Genomic DNA, 18,229 nt, shown 5'->3' on the forward strand with positions numbered 1-18,229 from the left:
GGTCTCCATCCTTCCCCACTGTGTTCTTTTCCCACAAGAACACACAGGATGTTTTGACAAGTGTTGAGAAGCCGAGCCTGATGTCCCTTTTGGGGGCGAGACCCAGCTGAGAGCAGTGAGCCCCTTCCAGGGTGGCGTGAAAGCAGAGCGTCACTGTAGACAGATGGGCGTCCGAGGGGCATGGCTGGAGCCACTTAGTGTCCGTGTGCCTCTGCCCTTCGCTGCCTCGCCTTCGGTCTCAAGACACCGGTGCTTTTCCTTAATAGATAAACCGAAATGCTTCAGAAATAAACGTGCCCTGTGGTTCTAATAATGCTGAACGAGAGGGAAAGGCATCCCACTGAGCGGAGAGGAGAAGTAGGTGAAGAGGTTCAGGGAAAGCTTCTCAGAGAGGCTCCCTAAAGAAAGACTGGGGTTTCAAACCAGTCATTTACTTGACAGTCAAGTGCTGTGGTTTGCCCGATGTTCCCTTTCCCGCTAATTTCCTTTTTGGAAGGAGCTGCCACGCTGGTGACATAGAGATGAGATTTGGGCCGTGCGGGCAGGGGAAAGGTGAGGTTTCTCATGTTTCACTTGGTGCCTTGCCTGTTCCCTCTTCAGCGTCATCAATCGGAAGGCCCGGGCAGTGTACCCGTGTGAAGCAGAACACAGCTCGGAATTGTCTTTTGAAATAGGAGCGATTTTTGAGGATGGTAAGTGTTAGTGGGAGCTTTGTGGGAGGCTGTCTTCTGCCGGCCCAGAGGGTCTACAGCCCAGAGCAGACAAGCGGTCCCTGGCTGTGGGGTTGTCAGGAGCAGAAGTCTGTCTGTCCCTTGATGCTTTGGCTGGGCGAGAGCCTGCCCACGTGGCTCCCAGGAACCGAACGCCAAGGGGCTGTGGGTGCCCACTTCCGCTTTAATCTTGGTTATTCTCCAACTCTTGTAACTCTTGAGGGTCTTCGTTCGGGATATCTTTCTCCTGATGTAGAGAAGCTGGTGCCACTTGGAGTTAAGAAATGTTTGTGATTTGGATCCTCTGTTTTCCTCTCCCAGCGTCCCCACCCTAGCCTCCTAAATGCTTCAGGTTCACCAGCTCTGAGCTACAGACACGTGCTTTGTCGACCAATTTTGGTTTATCGTTCCCTTACCATTCTTACGCTTTACATGAGTTTTGCTTGTTTGAATAGTGCATGAATCTCTAGATACGGGTATTGGCTTTGCATACTGAAACCAGGGTATAGATTTTTGTTTGCATATTTAATAGTCACACATAAGCATTGAGGAGCTATGCCCGGCTTCAGATTTCACAAATTCCTCCCATGGTTCAGCGTACATCTCTTCCCTCCCCCTTGATTTCTTCCTTCCCAGTCCTCCTCATTATGAAATTCATTGGTTGCTATGGAAACGGTGATGTTGTGTGGGGCCAGAGCTGCCCAAAAGGGTTCTGGAGAGGCAGCGAGAACCTTTGATGCTTGGAATGGAATGGTTGATTAGCCAGAATGTTTGGAATATATGGAGTATATCAACACAACGCCTGGTGCTATATTGTCAGGAATGCGGCATGTGCTGATGATTGTTTTTTAGAAAGCAAGTTGCCTCATTTAGAGTAGATTTCTATATCTGTGTGCTACGTACTCTGGAGAGCCAGAGACTCCTGATAGTGTCAGAAAACAAACAACAACAAAAAACCCCACGTATGACAGAATTATACTTCGTGGAGAAATTTTGCTCTTGGAGTAGAAGCAAGATCAGTCCTCCGTCACCATAACATACATGCATGCAGTTTTGGCAGGAGAGTCAGTTAGCTGCCCTCCTCCAGGCCTGTCATGTATAGGCACCCATATGGCAGAAGGGAAAGCGGAGAGCACTGAAACCCACCATTTAGGAAATGAGGATGAATTTTGACGCTGTGTGGTTGATTGGATTTGTTCGGGGCCTCAGAACACAGTATTGTTCATGTGATACTTACCTTGGTGGAAGGGGTATCTATTAGAATGCCTTTGGCTGCAAGTAGCAGATAGAACTGGTTAAAGCAGTTATGAAAGCGGATTCGCTCACGCAGTAAGAAATCTGCATGTGGGGAGCTCCAGGGGCTGGTTAATCACATTCTCAAAGATGTCACCCAAGACCGCAGTGTTTCCATCTCTTATTATGGACAGGGGCCTCTGGCTGGTTCCCCAGTGCGGGTGGGATGGCTGTCCCAGTTCCAGGCCTCATGGCCACACTCAACCCTAGCAGAAGGGGGTTGCCTCATCCTTGTGTTCTTTTTTTAAGCATGAGGAAACTTTTTCAGAACACCCTTCCTAGGTGACCTGCTCTCACGTCTCAATAGCAAGAATGAGGTCATGTGCTCCCCTTAAACTCATTGCCAGCCAGGACTTCAGATCAATCAGCACCACACTGGGTCCAGGGGCTTCTCCTCTGGGCACGCGGACATAGGAACAGGGGTCAGGACCCCAATCAAATCCGGTCTGCCAACTTGGATATTGGGAAAGGCCGATAGATGTCTGACACGGGACACTGAAGTTCTGCACTTTTAAAGTCCCTTGGTGACTTGCAGGAGACCTCCTAAGAAAAATAGTGTGTGCGTAGGTGTGTGTGTGTGTGTGTCTCTCTCTATCTCTGTATATACTCATATCCATGTATACACACACATACAGGCATACACACACACATATGTCAGTGTGTTTCGGGAACAGGAGAGTGATTGATAGCAGGTAGCTATCAACTCTGCACTTATTTTGCCTGAGGTCAGTTGGCTTTTCCACTTTCTCTGTGACCCTGGGCAAGTTCCTTAAGTTCCCTCTGCATCAGCTTCTCCATCCTAATCCACAAGGATGTCCACACGTGTAGTGATGTGTCAGGGCAGCATTTTGGGCCACATGTGCAGCACAGACATTGTGGAGGACGTTGCCGACCTTGGAGCCTCGCTTGGCGCTCCGTGCACCCGGCTTCGTTCTGAGCCAAGGCACATACCACTCAGATTCCGGGCTCTGTGGCGCTGGTGTCCTCAGGTCCTCCCCCAGGCCAGCTGCTCTAGAGACGCTTGTTGACGTGTTGACACCTTCCCTGTACAGGAGCATGTGCACGTCTCGTTTGATGTGAGCTCCTTGCCTTGCAGCCCCTGCATCCCACTCCTGTTCTTCTGTTGCCAAAGATGCGCACGGGGACCACGATCGGAACGCACATCCCCAAACTTACTGTTTCTTAGGGTGGTTCTTAGAGGTCACAGAAAAGGGAAGACCCTTAAGCAGGATTTATTCTTTTCTGTGTGTTTGCACCTTCATCTTCCGTGCATAGCTGATCTCTTAGCAGAGACTTGATAACTAGTTGGAAGTGTTTGCTCAGAGCACGTCCAGTGATGCCTCTCCTTGAGCGGCTGCGGCTCGTCCCTTCCGATGACGGACGCGGGCCGGGCCGGAGCAGCAACTCCCCTGGCCTCAGCCCCCGTCGCTCCAGGCGGCCACTGTTTGTAACTCAGCCACTGGAGTGTCGCTGGGAACATGGCCTTCCTGCAGACCAGGGATACTTAGCATGGCTGAAATGCCTGAGACGGTTTTTTCTGCGTTCATTTGTCCACTTGGAGTCTTGCAGCTACCATAAATGCGCTTGCTCTTGCCTTGCCAGCCGCTCTTGTCCCTCGTGCAGGCAACAAAGGAAACTGGCTTACGCCATTCAGTGGCCTTTGGAGAAGACAAAATCCAGGTCAAAGTGGCCCCTGGGCCGCGTTGTCAGTAGTCACGCGGTTGCGAACACATACGACAGTAGGAAATCCTGACCCAGAGTGTGGAAGGGAAAGGGATCTTTAGTAATCACCTCGCCCCATAACTGTTCCTTGCTCTTCACTCTTACCGTGTGGGCCTGGACTTGAGTTTAAATTCTAAGCTGAAGATTCATTTCTATAGTAGACGCACTAATGCTTAGCCGTTGTTCTGGGGCAGTGCCTCCCATATCCTCCAGGGGGCGCCGTGTGTAAGGTCTCAGGGCAGCTGATGTGCGTGTGACAACCAGAGGCCAGTGCCCTTTTCTCTGGGCCTGGGGAACCTCAGAAATACGTTACCTTGGCGACCAGTCAGTTCTGCTCTCTTTCCAGATAGGTAGCCCTGCAGCTGCCGGACCCACCGGTGCAAGCAGGGAGTGGTCTCCCTCCCCAGGGCTGCCCGGCATTAGGATTTCCAAGGTCTGGCTCTCTCTGGGCAGGGAGGCTGGCTGCCTTGTTTGCCACACTTTGTTCATTTCTAACCTGGAGACAGGATCTGTCCATTGTTTGGGGAGCAGGTGTGGCCCAGATTCATCTTTAAAAGCTGCTGGTGATTCATTTTAAAGTCCTCAGATATATAAAGAGCAGTCCTTGGAAGACAGCTTGCCATTATCTTAGAAAGTTGACCCTCTTATAGACCCCCCACAATCTAACAGTTGTGTTCTTATATATATCCCTAACATGAGGGAATCTTAGAAACTCATTTTAAGTAAAAAAATTAAGTGCAAGAAGACTCTATAGGGTGTGATTCTGGTTCAGCTCACAAATATACAAAATAAGTAGTATATTATTAGGGATATAAACATATGTGATGAACCTGTGTTTGAACCCTCGCTGGGGTAAGATGGTGAGAAACACAGCACTGAAGCTGCCAATCCCCTTGGAGCAGGGGGAGGGTGTGAGGGGGGAGGGCAGGACACAGGAATGAGCCCAGGACGGAGGCGTCCATGTCGGCGGCAGTTCTTGAGTTGAGTGTGTGTTCCTGCTATTTGTTGTATAATGATGATTTAGATATTTGTCATTCATATTGTTGACATTATGCTAAAAAATACCCCAAGCTGAGACCAGATTCTGTTCTGGAGAAAGCGTCTCACAAAGTATTCTTGTCCCTAGCTTAGTGTCCTCGTTATGGGATGGTAAATCAGGAGGACATGGAGAAACCACCGTGAGATACCACCTTACAACCTATTAGGATGGTCATTATCAAAAATATGGAGAATAACGAGTGTTGGTGAGGATGTGAAGAAATTGGTACCCCTGTGCATGGCTGGTGGGAATGTAAAATGGTGCAGCTGCTGTGGAAAATGGTAGGGCAGGTCCTCAGAAATTAATCATAGAATTACCATGTCGTCCAGTAATTCCTCTTCTGGATATATAGCCCAAAGAGTTGGAAGCAGAGACTCAAACATATTTGTACACCCATGTGCATAGCTGGCCTTTTTCACAATAGCCAAAAGGTAGAAACAGCCCAAATGTCCACTGACAGACGAATGGATAAACAAAATGTGGTCTATACATATAATAGTGTATTCAGCCATAAAAGGCATGAAATTCTGACACAGGCTGCGACATGGATGAACCTTGAAGACATTATGCTAAGTGAGATAACCCAGTCACCAAAGGACAAATATTGTATGATTCCACTGATATGAAATATCTGTAGTAGGCATGCTCGTGAAGACAGAAGGTAGAATAAAGGTTACCAGGAGCTTGGGGAGGGGGAATGGGGAGTTAGTGTTTAATGGGGACAGAATTTCAGTTTGGGAAGATGAAAAAGTTCTGGAAATGGATAGTGGTGATGGTTATACAGCATTGTGGATGTACTTAATGCCACTGAACTGTACACTTAAAAGTGGGTACAGTGGTTACGTATCTACATATATACGTTACATATATTTTACCACAAGTAGAAAAGATCACGCTAGCAGGGAGCATTGGTGTAACTGTCATCGCATTCTCATCAGATTCTTAAGGATGTGAGCCTCGCCCGGGGCCACACAGCTCGTGAGCGGCAGGACAGGGTCTCTGGCGTAGGCGGTAGCTGGCACACAGTTAGCGCTCCCCAGTGTGTGCCAAGCGAGTGCTGTACTGTTTGCCGTGTGTCATGGGAGTCTTCAGTGAGCAGCCTCTTGGTGTGGGGCATGGAGCTACCGACCTGCCCTGTCCCCACAGGAGATTGTGGCCAGGTGGCAGCCCAGCATGCGGGAACGAGCGGGAATGGTCTTCGTTCCTCCCCCATGGTCACTACCTCCCTGAGTGTTTGAGGAAAGGATCTACTCGGCCCCCAGACCCCCACCCCGCGTTGCACGACCCCTGGGTGCCTCTCCCATAGAATCCAGTTCCTTTCCCCAACGGGGGCTGTGCTCCGATGGCATTGCCAGCGTGGGATTAAGTGAGAGCCCTTAAACACCCTGCTGTGAGGAACGATGTTGGGGTAGAAGTCAGGGTGCGAAGAAAGGGGTGCCACCAGGTCACCTGGAGGGCGCATCTCTGGTTCATTTGTTTATTCATCCTTTCAGCAAATCATCCTGGTCAAGCACTGTGCTGGGGAACGCAGGTCGTCTTATGTTAGAGCCTAGACTAGGAGGGAGGGTCAAGTGTGTGTGTGTGTGTGTGTGTGTGTGTGTGTGTGTCGGTCTCTCTCTCTCTCACACACACACCCCCCAACTCACAGGGAATGAGTAGGGGGCACATATGGCGGCTCTGACCTGGTCTGGAGCATTGGGAGTGGTCTCGGAGGGAGGGGATACCTCAGCTGGTATCTGAAGGGCAAGGAGGGTCGTCCAGGCATAAACGGGGAGGAAAGCAGAGGACCAGCCATGCAGAGGTCAGACTGTAGGTTGCTACACAGGAGTGGGTTATGAACCCCGTTTGCTGCGTTGCCATCAGCATTGAAAAATAATAGAAAAGAGTGCATCACACGTAGTGAGGAAGTACTGTTCCGTGAAGCATTTGTGTATTGGGCGTGTGGACATGTGTGCTGGGTTTCAGCTACACAGTCAACCGTCTTCTGATGGGTTGCGGTCATGGCTGCCTTGCTCGGCCAGCTCCCGACTTGGTGTGCTGATCCAGCCCACACCTCCCCTTTCTTCTACATGCTCGGCTGCCACGTCTGCTCCTGGCCGTGGCCGAGGCCTGAGTCGGGGCCTGCCCACAGCGGGGGGGTTACTGGATGCTTCTGAACCCTGGTGATGAATGTTTGGACCCTGCGCCCTTTGCCGTCCAGCCCGCGGTCACTGTCCTGTGTGTCCGTCATGGCTCTTGGCGGAACGCGGAGTGTGCAGGGCACTGTGCCCAGCTGTGGAAGGTCTCGCCCTGCCCTCAGGAGTTCCCTGTCCAGGTGGCAGGCAGACAGGGGCCCAGATGATGCCGGTGAGGCCTGGCAAGTGCCGAGAATGGCCAAGGAAGACTCCCCAGAGGACAGGGTATCTGGGGTCTCTGAGGAAGAATTCCCCGGTGAAGAAGTGGGGGAAGGCATGTCAGCAGACGCCGCTGCAGGTACAGAGGCCTAGAGGCTCAGCCGGGGCTTTCTCTGGATGATTCACTGTGGGTCACCTGCATGATGTGCTTGTGGGCGAGTGACGGGTGGCTCGGGAGGTTGGCAGGGCCAGGCGCCCGTGCAAGCTTGGGTTTGTTCCTACAGACAGTGGATGTTATGCAGGGCAGTGCCGTGTCCAGCTGTGTGTTCTGGAAAGCTCATTGAGCTCCTTTGTGCACTGTGGATTGGGAAGAGCCTGACCGGAAGCTGGGGGACCGGTTAGGAGGCTGTGGCGTGAAGACAGGTGAAGGCTGGGGTGGCCGGGGGGCACCTATAAATAACTCTTGTGCAGATCTGTAACCAGACATCCCAGGAATGGCCCCTGTTTCGGTGTTGGTTGAGCCTTTAAGACCCACAGTGGTGCGGTGAGTTCCCAGGCGGAAAGTACCCGGGAGCATTTTGGTAAAAAGGATTTCTCTTCCTTTTCAGTGCAAACCTCAAGAGAACCTGGCTGGCTGGAAGGGACTTTGAATGGCAAGAGGGGCCTGATTCCACAGAATTACGTCAAGCTGCTGTAGCCACTGGCCTGTGAGGGCCCCGCTGCAGACCCTGGCCCCCGAGGACCTGCCTGTGGGATGTGAGCACCGTCTTCCCCCCGGGTGAACCCACGGCCACCTGGACACACGGCAATGACAGATCACAGACTGGCACTCCGGTGGGGGTGTGTGTGTGTGGAATACTGCTAGACGTGGGGGGAGAGGGGACGCACGGCACAGACCTGCATAGGGCTGTGCGGATAGGTGCAGCGGGAGAAGGATGTCCAGGTTAACAGAATGGACTTTGCATTTTCAAGCCTTGGGACTCGTGAGTTTTAATTTTCCTGTCTACAGAGCGAGAGGAAGGACAGCCTTCTGCCGGCCCGCCTGCCCCACTGGCGGCCACACCACCGGACACCCCCCCACCCCCCGTGCACCTGAAAGGGAACTGCGTTTGCAGGATGTGCCCTTAACTCTGGTGTCGTGGAGGGGCTGCCGCGGGCGGGCGGTGCATTGGTCTAAACCCAGAGGGCAGCGGACAGAGGCTCCTTGCCGTATGGACAGCTGCCCTGGGGACCCCACGCTCACTGAACTTAGGGCACCGGCGGACTCACAACAGGCTTTCTCCTCCATGCTGCTCACCTGTGTGCTGTTTCCCCAACCACCACCTTTCAGCCCCGAGCTCTCTGTACATGAAATAAAATATAATTTACTATTGGATCTGTGTCCTCACGTGGGGAAGAGACTGTGGAATTCACTCAACTCTGTAACATTTCACGATCTGGCCGCCGGTGGACGGGCACGCACTGTCCCCTGGTGTTGGCACGTGTGCGCTCACCTGCAGGATGGGTTACCCAGGAGCCTTGCTGCTTCTGAGCGGGGCGTGTTTCTGGGGGCAGCGGTCTTCTCTGACAGGTGAGATCCTGGCGGGCCCCCTCCAGCTGCCTCAGCTGGCCTCTCCCTCGTGTCCTGCAGGAACCCGGGCCAGGATGGGGCTGGGGCGCTGCCCCCCAGGGCTTTGTGTGTGAGGCCCGCCCTCCCGATGACCTTCAGTGTACAGCCCTGTCCCCACCCCACACTCCCTATGTTTTCCAGGCCTTGGCGCTCGCGTCTCCATCTGGATTTAGGCCGGGCTGCAGGACGGCGGGTCAGGCGTTCGGACCGTTCCTGGAGGAACCTCAGCCACGCCCCTGCAATGGATGCTTTGTTGTTTGTCTTCTGAGCCTCCGACTCCCAGGCACAGGCTAAACCGACCTCTCCGGGAAGGGGGAGCTTCTCTGTCCCCTGACCTGGAGTCCCTGGGATGTGGAGCTCATTTCTAGGGTCCTCAGGATTGTGAAGCCAGCCCCGCTCCAGGGCCCGCTCTGGGGGCCCGGCTTGTCTGTCTTCCCCACGGGAGGCTCCTCGGCCTGTCACAGTTCTCCCCTAAGATGGTCACAGGAAGGATGTGTCTGTCATCTCTTCCCCAGGTGAGATGATTCCAGAGCGCTGGTTATCAGTTTGGAACTTGCCTCCCCTGGACCATGTAAGGTGTCAAGTTTGGGGTCAGGTGTGTAGAGGGGAACAGGCCCGTTGGAAAGTATCCATGTTCTACCTAGAAGTAAGGACAATCTCAGTGCAGCATAATTTAAAATACTGGATTGCAGGTCCAGTGGAGGGTTTTGGGGCTGCTGAAGAGCCCAGGGCCCCATGACAATGGCCGGCCCTAAGGCCAAGGGCCAGCCTGAGCAGGGGGAGGGGATGGCATCGTCCCCCGTGTCCCCCGTGTTTCTGAGTTATCACTTCCTGCCCCTGCCCGCTGCTTAGGGATGTAGAAGAAAAACTTGGCCTGGGGCAAACTCTCCCATTTCCATGGGAAAATACAAACTCATGGGCAGTTACAGTGAGTGGGCTCAGGTTAGCACTGGGAGTGATTTCCTGGCGGTGTTCTTAATTGGTGTATATCCATGGGGCAGTAAAAATGTGACCCACCACACTGGGGCTTGATTTCTTTGCTCGCTTGAGGAAGACTTCGCTCATTCACCGTGAGGTGCACCCAACCTGCCTTTGCCACCAAACTGTTGTTAACTCCCAAAGTGCGTTTATCACCACTTCCTTGGTCAAGGAAATTGCTATGAGATCTGGCTACCTGTGTGGTTTGGGGCAAATTAAGTTGACTCTGTGATTCTGTTCCTGCTTTCTAAAAAGGAAACGGTACTCAGAGGTTGTGGGTTGAAGTGACTGAATGCCAGTAGCATGCCCAGCACATAGTACGTGCTCACTTAGCACAGCTAGTCCCCATACTGTTACTGCTGTGAGTGTCACTTGCCTCTTTGTTGTCGGGGCATCTGTGTTCTGTAGGATGACAGTGTGGCAATGGTGAAGCCTCAGGACAGCGCTGGCTGCAAGGGCTCCCCCAGCCCCAGCCCTGCCATCCCCTCCTGTGGTTGTTTCAGGAAGAACGGGGTCACACCAGAGGGGAGCCAGGGGTGTCTTCCTCTGCAAGTAGGACCAGTGTGGCCACGTTGGCCACAGCCCCCAGCTGGGGAGCCTCCCTCTGGGCCTGGCCCGGAGTATACTTAGTAATGGGATCAGGAAGTGTTCCCTTGACTGGCAGATCATCTTCATTTCCCCAGAGGAGAAACGGGGGGATGGGGTGGTAGGTTTTTCTGTGTTTTTGCTGCATGGGTGCAGCCAATCCCCGGAGCATCTGTTGAAGGCTGGCTGAGCAATGGGCCTGCCTCCCTCACGGCTCAGGCCCCGCAGCCCCGCCTCGTTCAGCACCAGCTGCTTAGACCAGGTTTCGGCCTGTGTTCATTCAGAGGCACGATGGGGGCGTGGGGTTTGGGCAAAAGAGGGCGCTCAGATTTTGTTTCTTACTTGCGGTGGGGCTTGCGTTTGATGGTGTCACCCCAAGGCTGGCCCTGGTGGTCTCTGTGCCTGGAAAGGAGATGCCAGGTGAGATCAGAGCCAAGTGGCCTAGGGGGGGCTGTAACCCCCCTTTCTTTGTAGTGGTAGAAACGGCTGTAGTTGGGAGTATGGGTGGGGAAAGCAATGGATTGTCTGTACCGCTGGTGGGCATTCAACTCATTCTTTCTTTACGGGGACTGACTGAGCCAGGGGAGATTATCTCATTTTAATGGAGGCTCTCGAGCAGAGAGCTTTGTTTAGATTCGGTAAGCTAGCCTTGGTCTTTCTGCTCTACCATCTTGCCACTGGGGGCCGGTAGGGGACAATGGCTATGAGTTGAATTGTGCACCACCTTCCAAAATTCATATGTTGAAGTCCTAACTTCAGTACTTCAGAATGCGACCTCATTTGGCAGTAGGATCATGGCAGATGTAATTAGTTCAGATGAGGTCAGTAGGGCTGGGCTCTAATCCAATATGATTGGTGGCCTTATGAAAATGGGAAATTTGGACACGGAAACAAGCACAGAGGGAAGGCAGTGTGAAGACACACAGGGAGAAAATGGCCACGTACAGGCCAAGGAGAGAAGCCAGATACAGATGCTTTCCTCATGGCCCTTGGAAGGAAACAAGCCTGATGACCTCTTGATCTCAGACTTCTAGCCTCCCAGACTGGGAGACAAGACATTTCTGTTGATTTTAAGTGCCTCCCCCCACCACCCTGCCCCAGTTTGTAGTACCTTGTTACAACATTTCTAGGAAACAAATACAGTGGCTAAAGTACGTGTTTTGAGTTAAAAAACAACCTATTTTGAAATTCTATTTTCACTGTTTTATACCTTGGTGACCTTGGACGAGTTCACTTCACCCCTTTATGCATCAGTTTTCTTCTGTGAAATGGAGAGAGTGGTACCAACTTCACTGGGAGGTTGGGACAAATGATGATGTTAAGTGCCTCAAGGGTACCTGGCAAGAAATACGGTTTAGTAACCGGGGAAGATGGGAGAGGGTAGCCGCAGGGTACCGTGTTGTGGGGTGGGGTTAGTCTCTGCCCCCCTTTTCATCTCCTAGCTATGCCTGCTTCCCTCCAGCGTACCTTCTCCAAGGCCATGCCTCGCTCTTTCCCTCTGCCCTATATTGTTCGCCCTTTCTCTGCCTTCCCAAGGGCACACGCTGCCTCCTTCCTCTTGACCTTGTCTCTGTTCCCCATTTGCTTTCACGCTGGGCCCCTTCTCACTGGTTCTCCCCTGAAGACTCTCACAGCCAGGTCTGGTGACTCCTTCCTCAGCCAGAGTTCTGCGTGACTTTTTGAATCTTCCTGACCTACCCGACTTTCTTTCCTTCCTCCTCTGGGAGGGATGTTATTCCAGGAGAGTGTCCTCAAACAGCTTTCCGGCTCCTAGCTCTGCAAATGTCTTCTCTGATGCTTGTCAGCACTCTTTTTCCTTGACTGGCCTGGGTGGTACCTTATTGCTCCCCTATTTGGGTAACCCGGCACATTCTCCTAATGCTTTAATGTCTGGCTCAAAGTATCTCAAATCTGCTGGGTGGAGTACCTTGGAGAATTCTCTCCTATCAGAATATCAACTTGACTGGAAAGCAGACTTTTGATTTTTGCCCAAAAAGAGACCGCATTTTGGATGGGCAGTAAGTGCACGGGATTCCTTTAGGCTGCTCGGTAGGTACCATGCGTCAGTGTCTGAATTTTTCCTTCCTTGGAGGGTTTAGCAGCTGCAGGTGGAGCAGCTCAGAGAGTGGGCGGAACACGATCCGACTCAGCTCAAGCCAGTTTTCACAAGAACCATGACCTTCTCTGGACCAGGCTGGACCAAGGCATGAAGATCCAAAGAAATGGCTTTTTCAGACTATGGAAAACTTGGAAATCACTGTCTTGGCAACATAAATTCTATGAAAAAAAAAAATACCTAAATTGTGTGTGGTACATTGGTTGAATGATCCCACATTTCACCTCTCTCTGGATCCATGCCCTTGTGTGGAGCCTTGCCATGCCAACTCTGGGCTTGACCTTGTAACTTGCTTTGGCCAAAGGCACGGAAACAAACTTGATACCATCAGAAGCTTGAAAAGCGCTAACCCTTTCTACTGTCTTAGAGCCTTGCTTCTAACATGAAAATATGTCCAGGCTAGCCTGCTGGAAGAGGGGAGGCCACGTGGAGCAAAATCATCTCAGACCAGTTGGCTGCATGACCAGCCCAACCCAGCCAAGCCTGGCCCAGGTCAGCAGAACTCCCCCCGCTAGCTAACTCATGAGAATAATAAATGATGGTTGATTTAAACCACTCGGTGATGGGGTGGTTTGCAGCTAACTACCTGATGGGGCCCTGCCCCATCTTTCACTTTGCTTTGGATCCAGGCTTGGTCTATGCTGAACGTTAAGATCATATCTTAATCTTCTCTTATCCAATGTTGTTTGGGAAGCCACTGTTTTATTTCCAAGAAATCTGCTGCACCAGCAATTGCATGACTTGGAATTAAAGTGCGAGAGATACATGTAATCAAGTCATTTTAGTCTGGATACATTTGCAGTTTATCAAAAAGTATGTTGGAGCTGACTTTAACATAAAGGAACATTGTTTTCTTTTTGCTTGAGGGACATTCGTCATACAGAAGCAAACAAACCCCTAATTATATATGCATCATTATGCATAATTTTTACTGCTTTGGCATACAGTGGCTGGCTGGCTCAGTGGCAGAGACTTAGTAGCTAATGATTCCTAAATGTGCAGCTGGATCCTTTGGGCCCGAGAGCACTTTTAGTCTTAGAAATGCAGTCACGCTTGACCCAAGAACGAGAGCCTGCTCTATTCAGAAAGGGCACCTACTTTAGCCAAGGGTGCACAGCCCTGGGGCCTCCACCCTGCCCCCCCACCGCTGGCCACAGCAGATTCACAGCCCACGATGGCTTTTGCTTAGAGTTAGGGGCTCTCTGCGACCAACTGTGCTCCCTAATAGGTCAGATTGCATAAATTTTAAGATATAAAATTACCTTCATTTTCAATTAAGCCTTTACAAATTTGTGCACAAAAGTTTTTTAAATAGTTTTTTTCCCTGTTTTGTGTTTCACGGCTATGTTGTGTTCCAGAAATATATCAATTGTGTTAAAGCAAAGTTGTGGTTAACTCTCCAATAGTCTTCTAGTTCGACCAATCACCAGTTAAATGACACATTAACAATGTACCTGAATTTCTCTCGTGTTTAACTCTCAAATAGTCTTCTAGTTCGACCAATCACCAGTTAAATGACACAATAACAATGTACCTGAATTTCTCTTGTGGGAAATACATGTTTTCTGGTTTTAAGATGAACTCATAATTGCTTACTGCTCTTTTGTGGTTCGTATTAACGAGTGACATCAAGGGGAGCAGCCTGTAAGGAATGTGAGAAGCATCACGGCTGGTGGGAACGGAGTCTCTTGATAGTCCAAGAGGACCTGGGGTGAGAGCAAGACTCCACTGTGTGGAGGAAGACCTGGGAATGCGACGGGGCATCTGGTCTACTCAGGTGAGTCTCGAAGTCTGTAAAATGAACATGCTTCCGTGTGGTTGCGAAGATAAATGAGGCAATGTGCCTATAGCATTTAGTGGCTACATCAGTAGTAGTTATTGTTATAAAATTGTTATGGGGTATTTCAGTGAACCAAATATTAGCAGTAGGACATCTAACCAGTCCCAAAAGAGGATAGTTAATATGTCGATTACACAGGGCTTTCTAACATGGGGGAAAAAATGGTGACTCCATCTTGGATGTAGGCAGAAGGGCATATAATCCAGGTTTAAAAGGGCACAAAATCCACGTGCTCCTGCAGACGTTCAAATGAACTGTTTCCAAAACAACAAGTGATTAAAGTAAAGGATTTATTGTAATCTGCTTACAGTCCTTTGCAAAGACAGACATATGTTTTTGCATAAAGATATAAATTGCTTCATTTTAAACTAATTTAGTGTCTTTTTTAATTATATGAAGAAGTTTTGGTGAATTATGAATTGTACCAAACCAAGATTTTTAAGAGCAATATGGTACAAAAATAAGAGCAGACAATTTGGACTGGGACAGGCATTCAACAGTGGGTTGAGAATATGGCTTCGCTGTTTAATCAAGCAAAGTTACCTGGAGACACACAAAGAGCCAGTAACTTCGTTAATACAAAAAGCTGATGCAGACCGTCTCCATCCCAAACCTGGTTACGTCAAGATTCCGATGTCATAAAAAGTAAGTCTGAGCTAAAAGCTGCTCTTGTGAAGCCATTTCTTTTCTAGAAACTCCCAGTCTGCATGCTGTGTATTTATCACCTTCCAAGTGTGGCTTTCATATTGCTGTGCATGTAAGTTGACCGTATTTAAAGATCTGCGTAAAAATTAAATTCTTGAAACTGCAAATTATGTAAGAGAAACTCCTCCCTCTGAGTGCAGCTTTCACAGGTTTCCCCTTGCATAAGGCAGGTGTCTTCTGAAAGACATGGTAATGTTGCCTGCATGGTGAACCCTGGAGAAAAGTGTTGATCCCAACGCTGCCATCTCCCGGCCTTGGGCTTCTCCAGCTACAGCTTTTAGGTTTTGGAAAAGAATACGATTTCACTGAGTACCTGATGATTATCATCACTTTTAAAAGATTAATTTTGGCCTCTATTCAAAGTATTTAGTGCAATCATATTGTTAAGTTTCCCCAAAGATATATATGTTTGTGATTTGGGGCAAGAGAAAAAGCCATAAATTGCATCAGTGCCAAACAGATTAGTGAATTAAAAATTTTACTGCCACTGTCTTGCTTATATGATCTGTAGTTTTTTTTTTTTTTTCCAAAACTGTTTACGTATAAAATTCATTTTTAAAACCTACCTTTTAAAAAATCTAAAAACCCTCTAATTATCGTGCAGTCTCCTCGCCGTTCTGACTGAACCGTGCCGTGCCCACACACACCTTCCCAGTGCCTCCTGCCATGACCTCCGTGTTCCCATGACCAGTGCCAGGAGTGCAACAACCCCTTCTGAGACCAGAAGTGAACAGTTCACCTTTTGCAGACGTAGCGCGTGCATGGAATTCTTTTCCCCCCAAAGGAGAAAATTCGATTTTCTAAAATGGGATGAGGATACGCTCTCTGAGCCATCGCATTTCCAGTCTGTCTCTCCCCTAAAGCTGATTCCGCTTCTTGAGGAAAATGGAAAAGAGGCAGCTTTCCTAGAGCTGCTGCACTCCCCGGACATCCTCTCAGGGAGGGTGTCATCGAATGACGCCTTCAAGGAGCTGCAGACACCACAGCGCGCCGTCCCCGGTGGAAGGAGGATGGAGCCGAAGCCGGAAAACGTGCTCAAGTCCCACGAACACCCCAAGCGGGAGACCAAGGACGAAACGAAAGTACAGAAGAAGTAGAAAGGCTTAAAGACAACCGAAGAGGTTTAAGTGTGGTTATTTACAACAGAGACTGTAAAATGGTAAATTAGATATGAAGCTAAAAAAGGCACAGCTTTCCCTTTCTTAAATACACTGTAAACGGTTCATGATGCATGCAGAACGTTTCACTTTACCAAAAAAAAAAATTTTTTTTTTTTTTACCTCGTTGGTTTAGACAAAGATAGTACTTAAATAGTCTCCAGCAAAATAGAATTCTTTCAAAAATACTTTCCCATTCATCCTATTAACCATTAAAGTTTTTTTTTTTTTTGTATGTGTCTCATTTACAAAAGTTCCTTATACCTTATTTTAGGTCCTTCACAATTTATACATACAGTAATGTACAGCACAGCAAAAGACTGCAAAAATTATTGGTAAAGCCAACACAATAGATACTAGAAATTGAAACCAAGGCATTTGTTTGAACATCTTATCCGTTCTAATTAAATAATAAATGGAGGCTAGAGGGTGTGGATACCAGTGATGCAGAAAGACGTGGGCGAAGCAGTGCCCCCAAGGGGGTCGCTAATCCATCCACGTGCTCCGTTATTACACAACAGGAATCTGTATATATTTTTGTGTTTTTTTTGTTTTTTTTAAATAACGAAAGAATATTAATGCCCCATATTGACTATACGCTTTATGTGCAAACCAAGGGTGAGCTTGAAAAAGTTCGTTAGTCCTTGAACCCTTTTAAACCAAGCGAACGATCCCAGAAACTACATGGCATAGTTAAAACTTCCATCTGTTAAAATATCAAAATCAGAGAGTTATTGACTAGATATGGCTTTTCATCCAGAGGAACAGGAACGTGTTTCTAAGTGCTGGGGGTTGGAGAGGGAAGAACCTTCCAGACTATGCAGGTCTCGCCAAATCCACGTCACCCTGCCCGCCTGCCTCCCAACCCTTGACATGATTTTCAACTTGAGCAACTGCTGAACAAGTGGGAATCAACCATCACGTGTCAAAAATATGACTTTTCTTGGGTCCTTCGTGGGTGTGTAGTAACACGGGGAAACTTAAGGCAAAGTTCTTCTGGTGAGATGTCTCCCGTCACTTCCTGTGAAAGTAAAGGGTCTTAGCGTTCCCGGACTCCACCTTCGGCAGCTGGTCGCTGATGATCTCCACCAGCATCGCTGGGAACTCCACTTTCAGGGCCTGGGACTCCCGGAAGGTATAGAAGCAAAATTCCAGCAAGTCGCTCACCAGCTGCAACAGACAGACAGAGGGGCTGTGACATCGAGGCCTGATTCCCACCCTGTCTCCGGGCCCCTCTGAGTCCTAACTCTGGCATAAGCTCAGAGCAACATTCACAAATCCCACCGTGTCTACGAGGCTGCTTAATTAACATGACTGAGTCATCCATCTTGGGGGAGGAAGAAGGATACTCAACGTCCGCTGCATGTAATAGGTCTTTCGTGCAAAACAGATTCAAACAGGAGCTGTGTCTTTGTTGAGTCTTAAATATATCAGCAGCAACAGGGCCAGTAACAGAGTTCATAGCGGCAGGGTCACTGAATTGCTCTCATCCAATTCTCATTTATAAATGTGTGAATTGGGTGGGGCAAGCACCTGCGTGTAGCTTTGGGTCCTGGCGCTGGGCCTTCCCCAGCTTGTAAGGGCAGGTGCTGTGCCCCCTCGAGGCCTGGCTGGGCCCTGCCAATGGAGCTGTGGCCGCAGGGGGAGCCAGACTTCCACCGGCAGCCCCCTGGCCTCATCTTGCCAGTGTCCTCCTTCCTTCAGGCTCCCAGTCCTGAGCTGGGGGCTGGGGCTGAGACTTCTCAGCCCCATTCCCAGCTTTATTAAGATGTAACTGACATACAACTTTGTGTGAGTTTAAGGTGTAAAGGGGTAGTAGATTTGATACACTTATCATATTGCAAAATGAACACCTCTATCAAGGTACGTAACTACCATTTCTTTTTTGTGATGAAAACTTTTAAGATCTACTCACTCAATGGCTTTTGCATGTATAGTACAGCATTATTACTATAGTCACCATGCTGTACACTACATCACCAGAACTTATTCCTCTTAATAACTGGAAGTTTATACTCTTTGGTCAACATCTCCTCATTTCCCCCACCTTCTGGTAACCACCATTCTACTCTCTGGCTCTATTAGTTTGCTTTTTTAGATTCCACATGTTAAGTGAGATCATATAGTATGAGTTTTCTCTGA

At 49.4% G+C, this 18,229-nt stretch overlaps 2 protein-coding genes across 4 annotated transcripts in view; one reads left to right on the forward strand and one right to left on the reverse strand.

Annotated features, from left to right (window-relative positions):
* Positions 1-8,470, forward strand: part of ARHGAP10 (Rho GTPase activating protein 10) — a 326,787-nt gene extending 318,317 nt beyond the window's left edge. The window contains exons 22-23 of one of the 2 annotated variants that reach the window (XM_068542594.1): positions 601-692; positions 7,706-8,470. In XM_068542594.1, the coding sequence (XP_068398695.1) occupies positions 601-692; positions 7,706-7,794 (181 nt within the window). In that variant the 3' untranslated portion in view covers positions 7,795-8,470. The remainder of the gene's footprint in view (positions 1-600; positions 693-7,705) is intronic. The other variant, XM_068542595.1, reaches the window with a different exon arrangement.
* Positions 8,471-14,586: 6,116 nt separating this feature from the next.
* The window catches only part of NR3C2 (nuclear receptor subfamily 3 group C member 2), a 367,420-nt gene continuing 363,777 nt past the window's right edge, over positions 14,587-18,229 (reverse strand). For both annotated transcript variants that reach the window (XM_068542596.1, XM_068542597.1), the window contains exon 9: positions 14,587-17,257. In XM_068542596.1, coding sequence (XP_068398697.1) covers positions 17,102-17,257 — 156 coding nt within the window. In that variant the 3' untranslated portion in view covers positions 14,587-17,101. The remainder of the gene's footprint in view (positions 17,258-18,229) is intronic.

Source organism: Eschrichtius robustus, chromosome 4, assembly GCF_028021215.1.
Source record: "Eschrichtius robustus isolate mEscRob2 chromosome 4, mEscRob2.pri, whole genome shotgun sequence".
NCBI lineage: Eukaryota > Metazoa > Chordata > Mammalia > Artiodactyla > Eschrichtiidae > Eschrichtius > Eschrichtius robustus.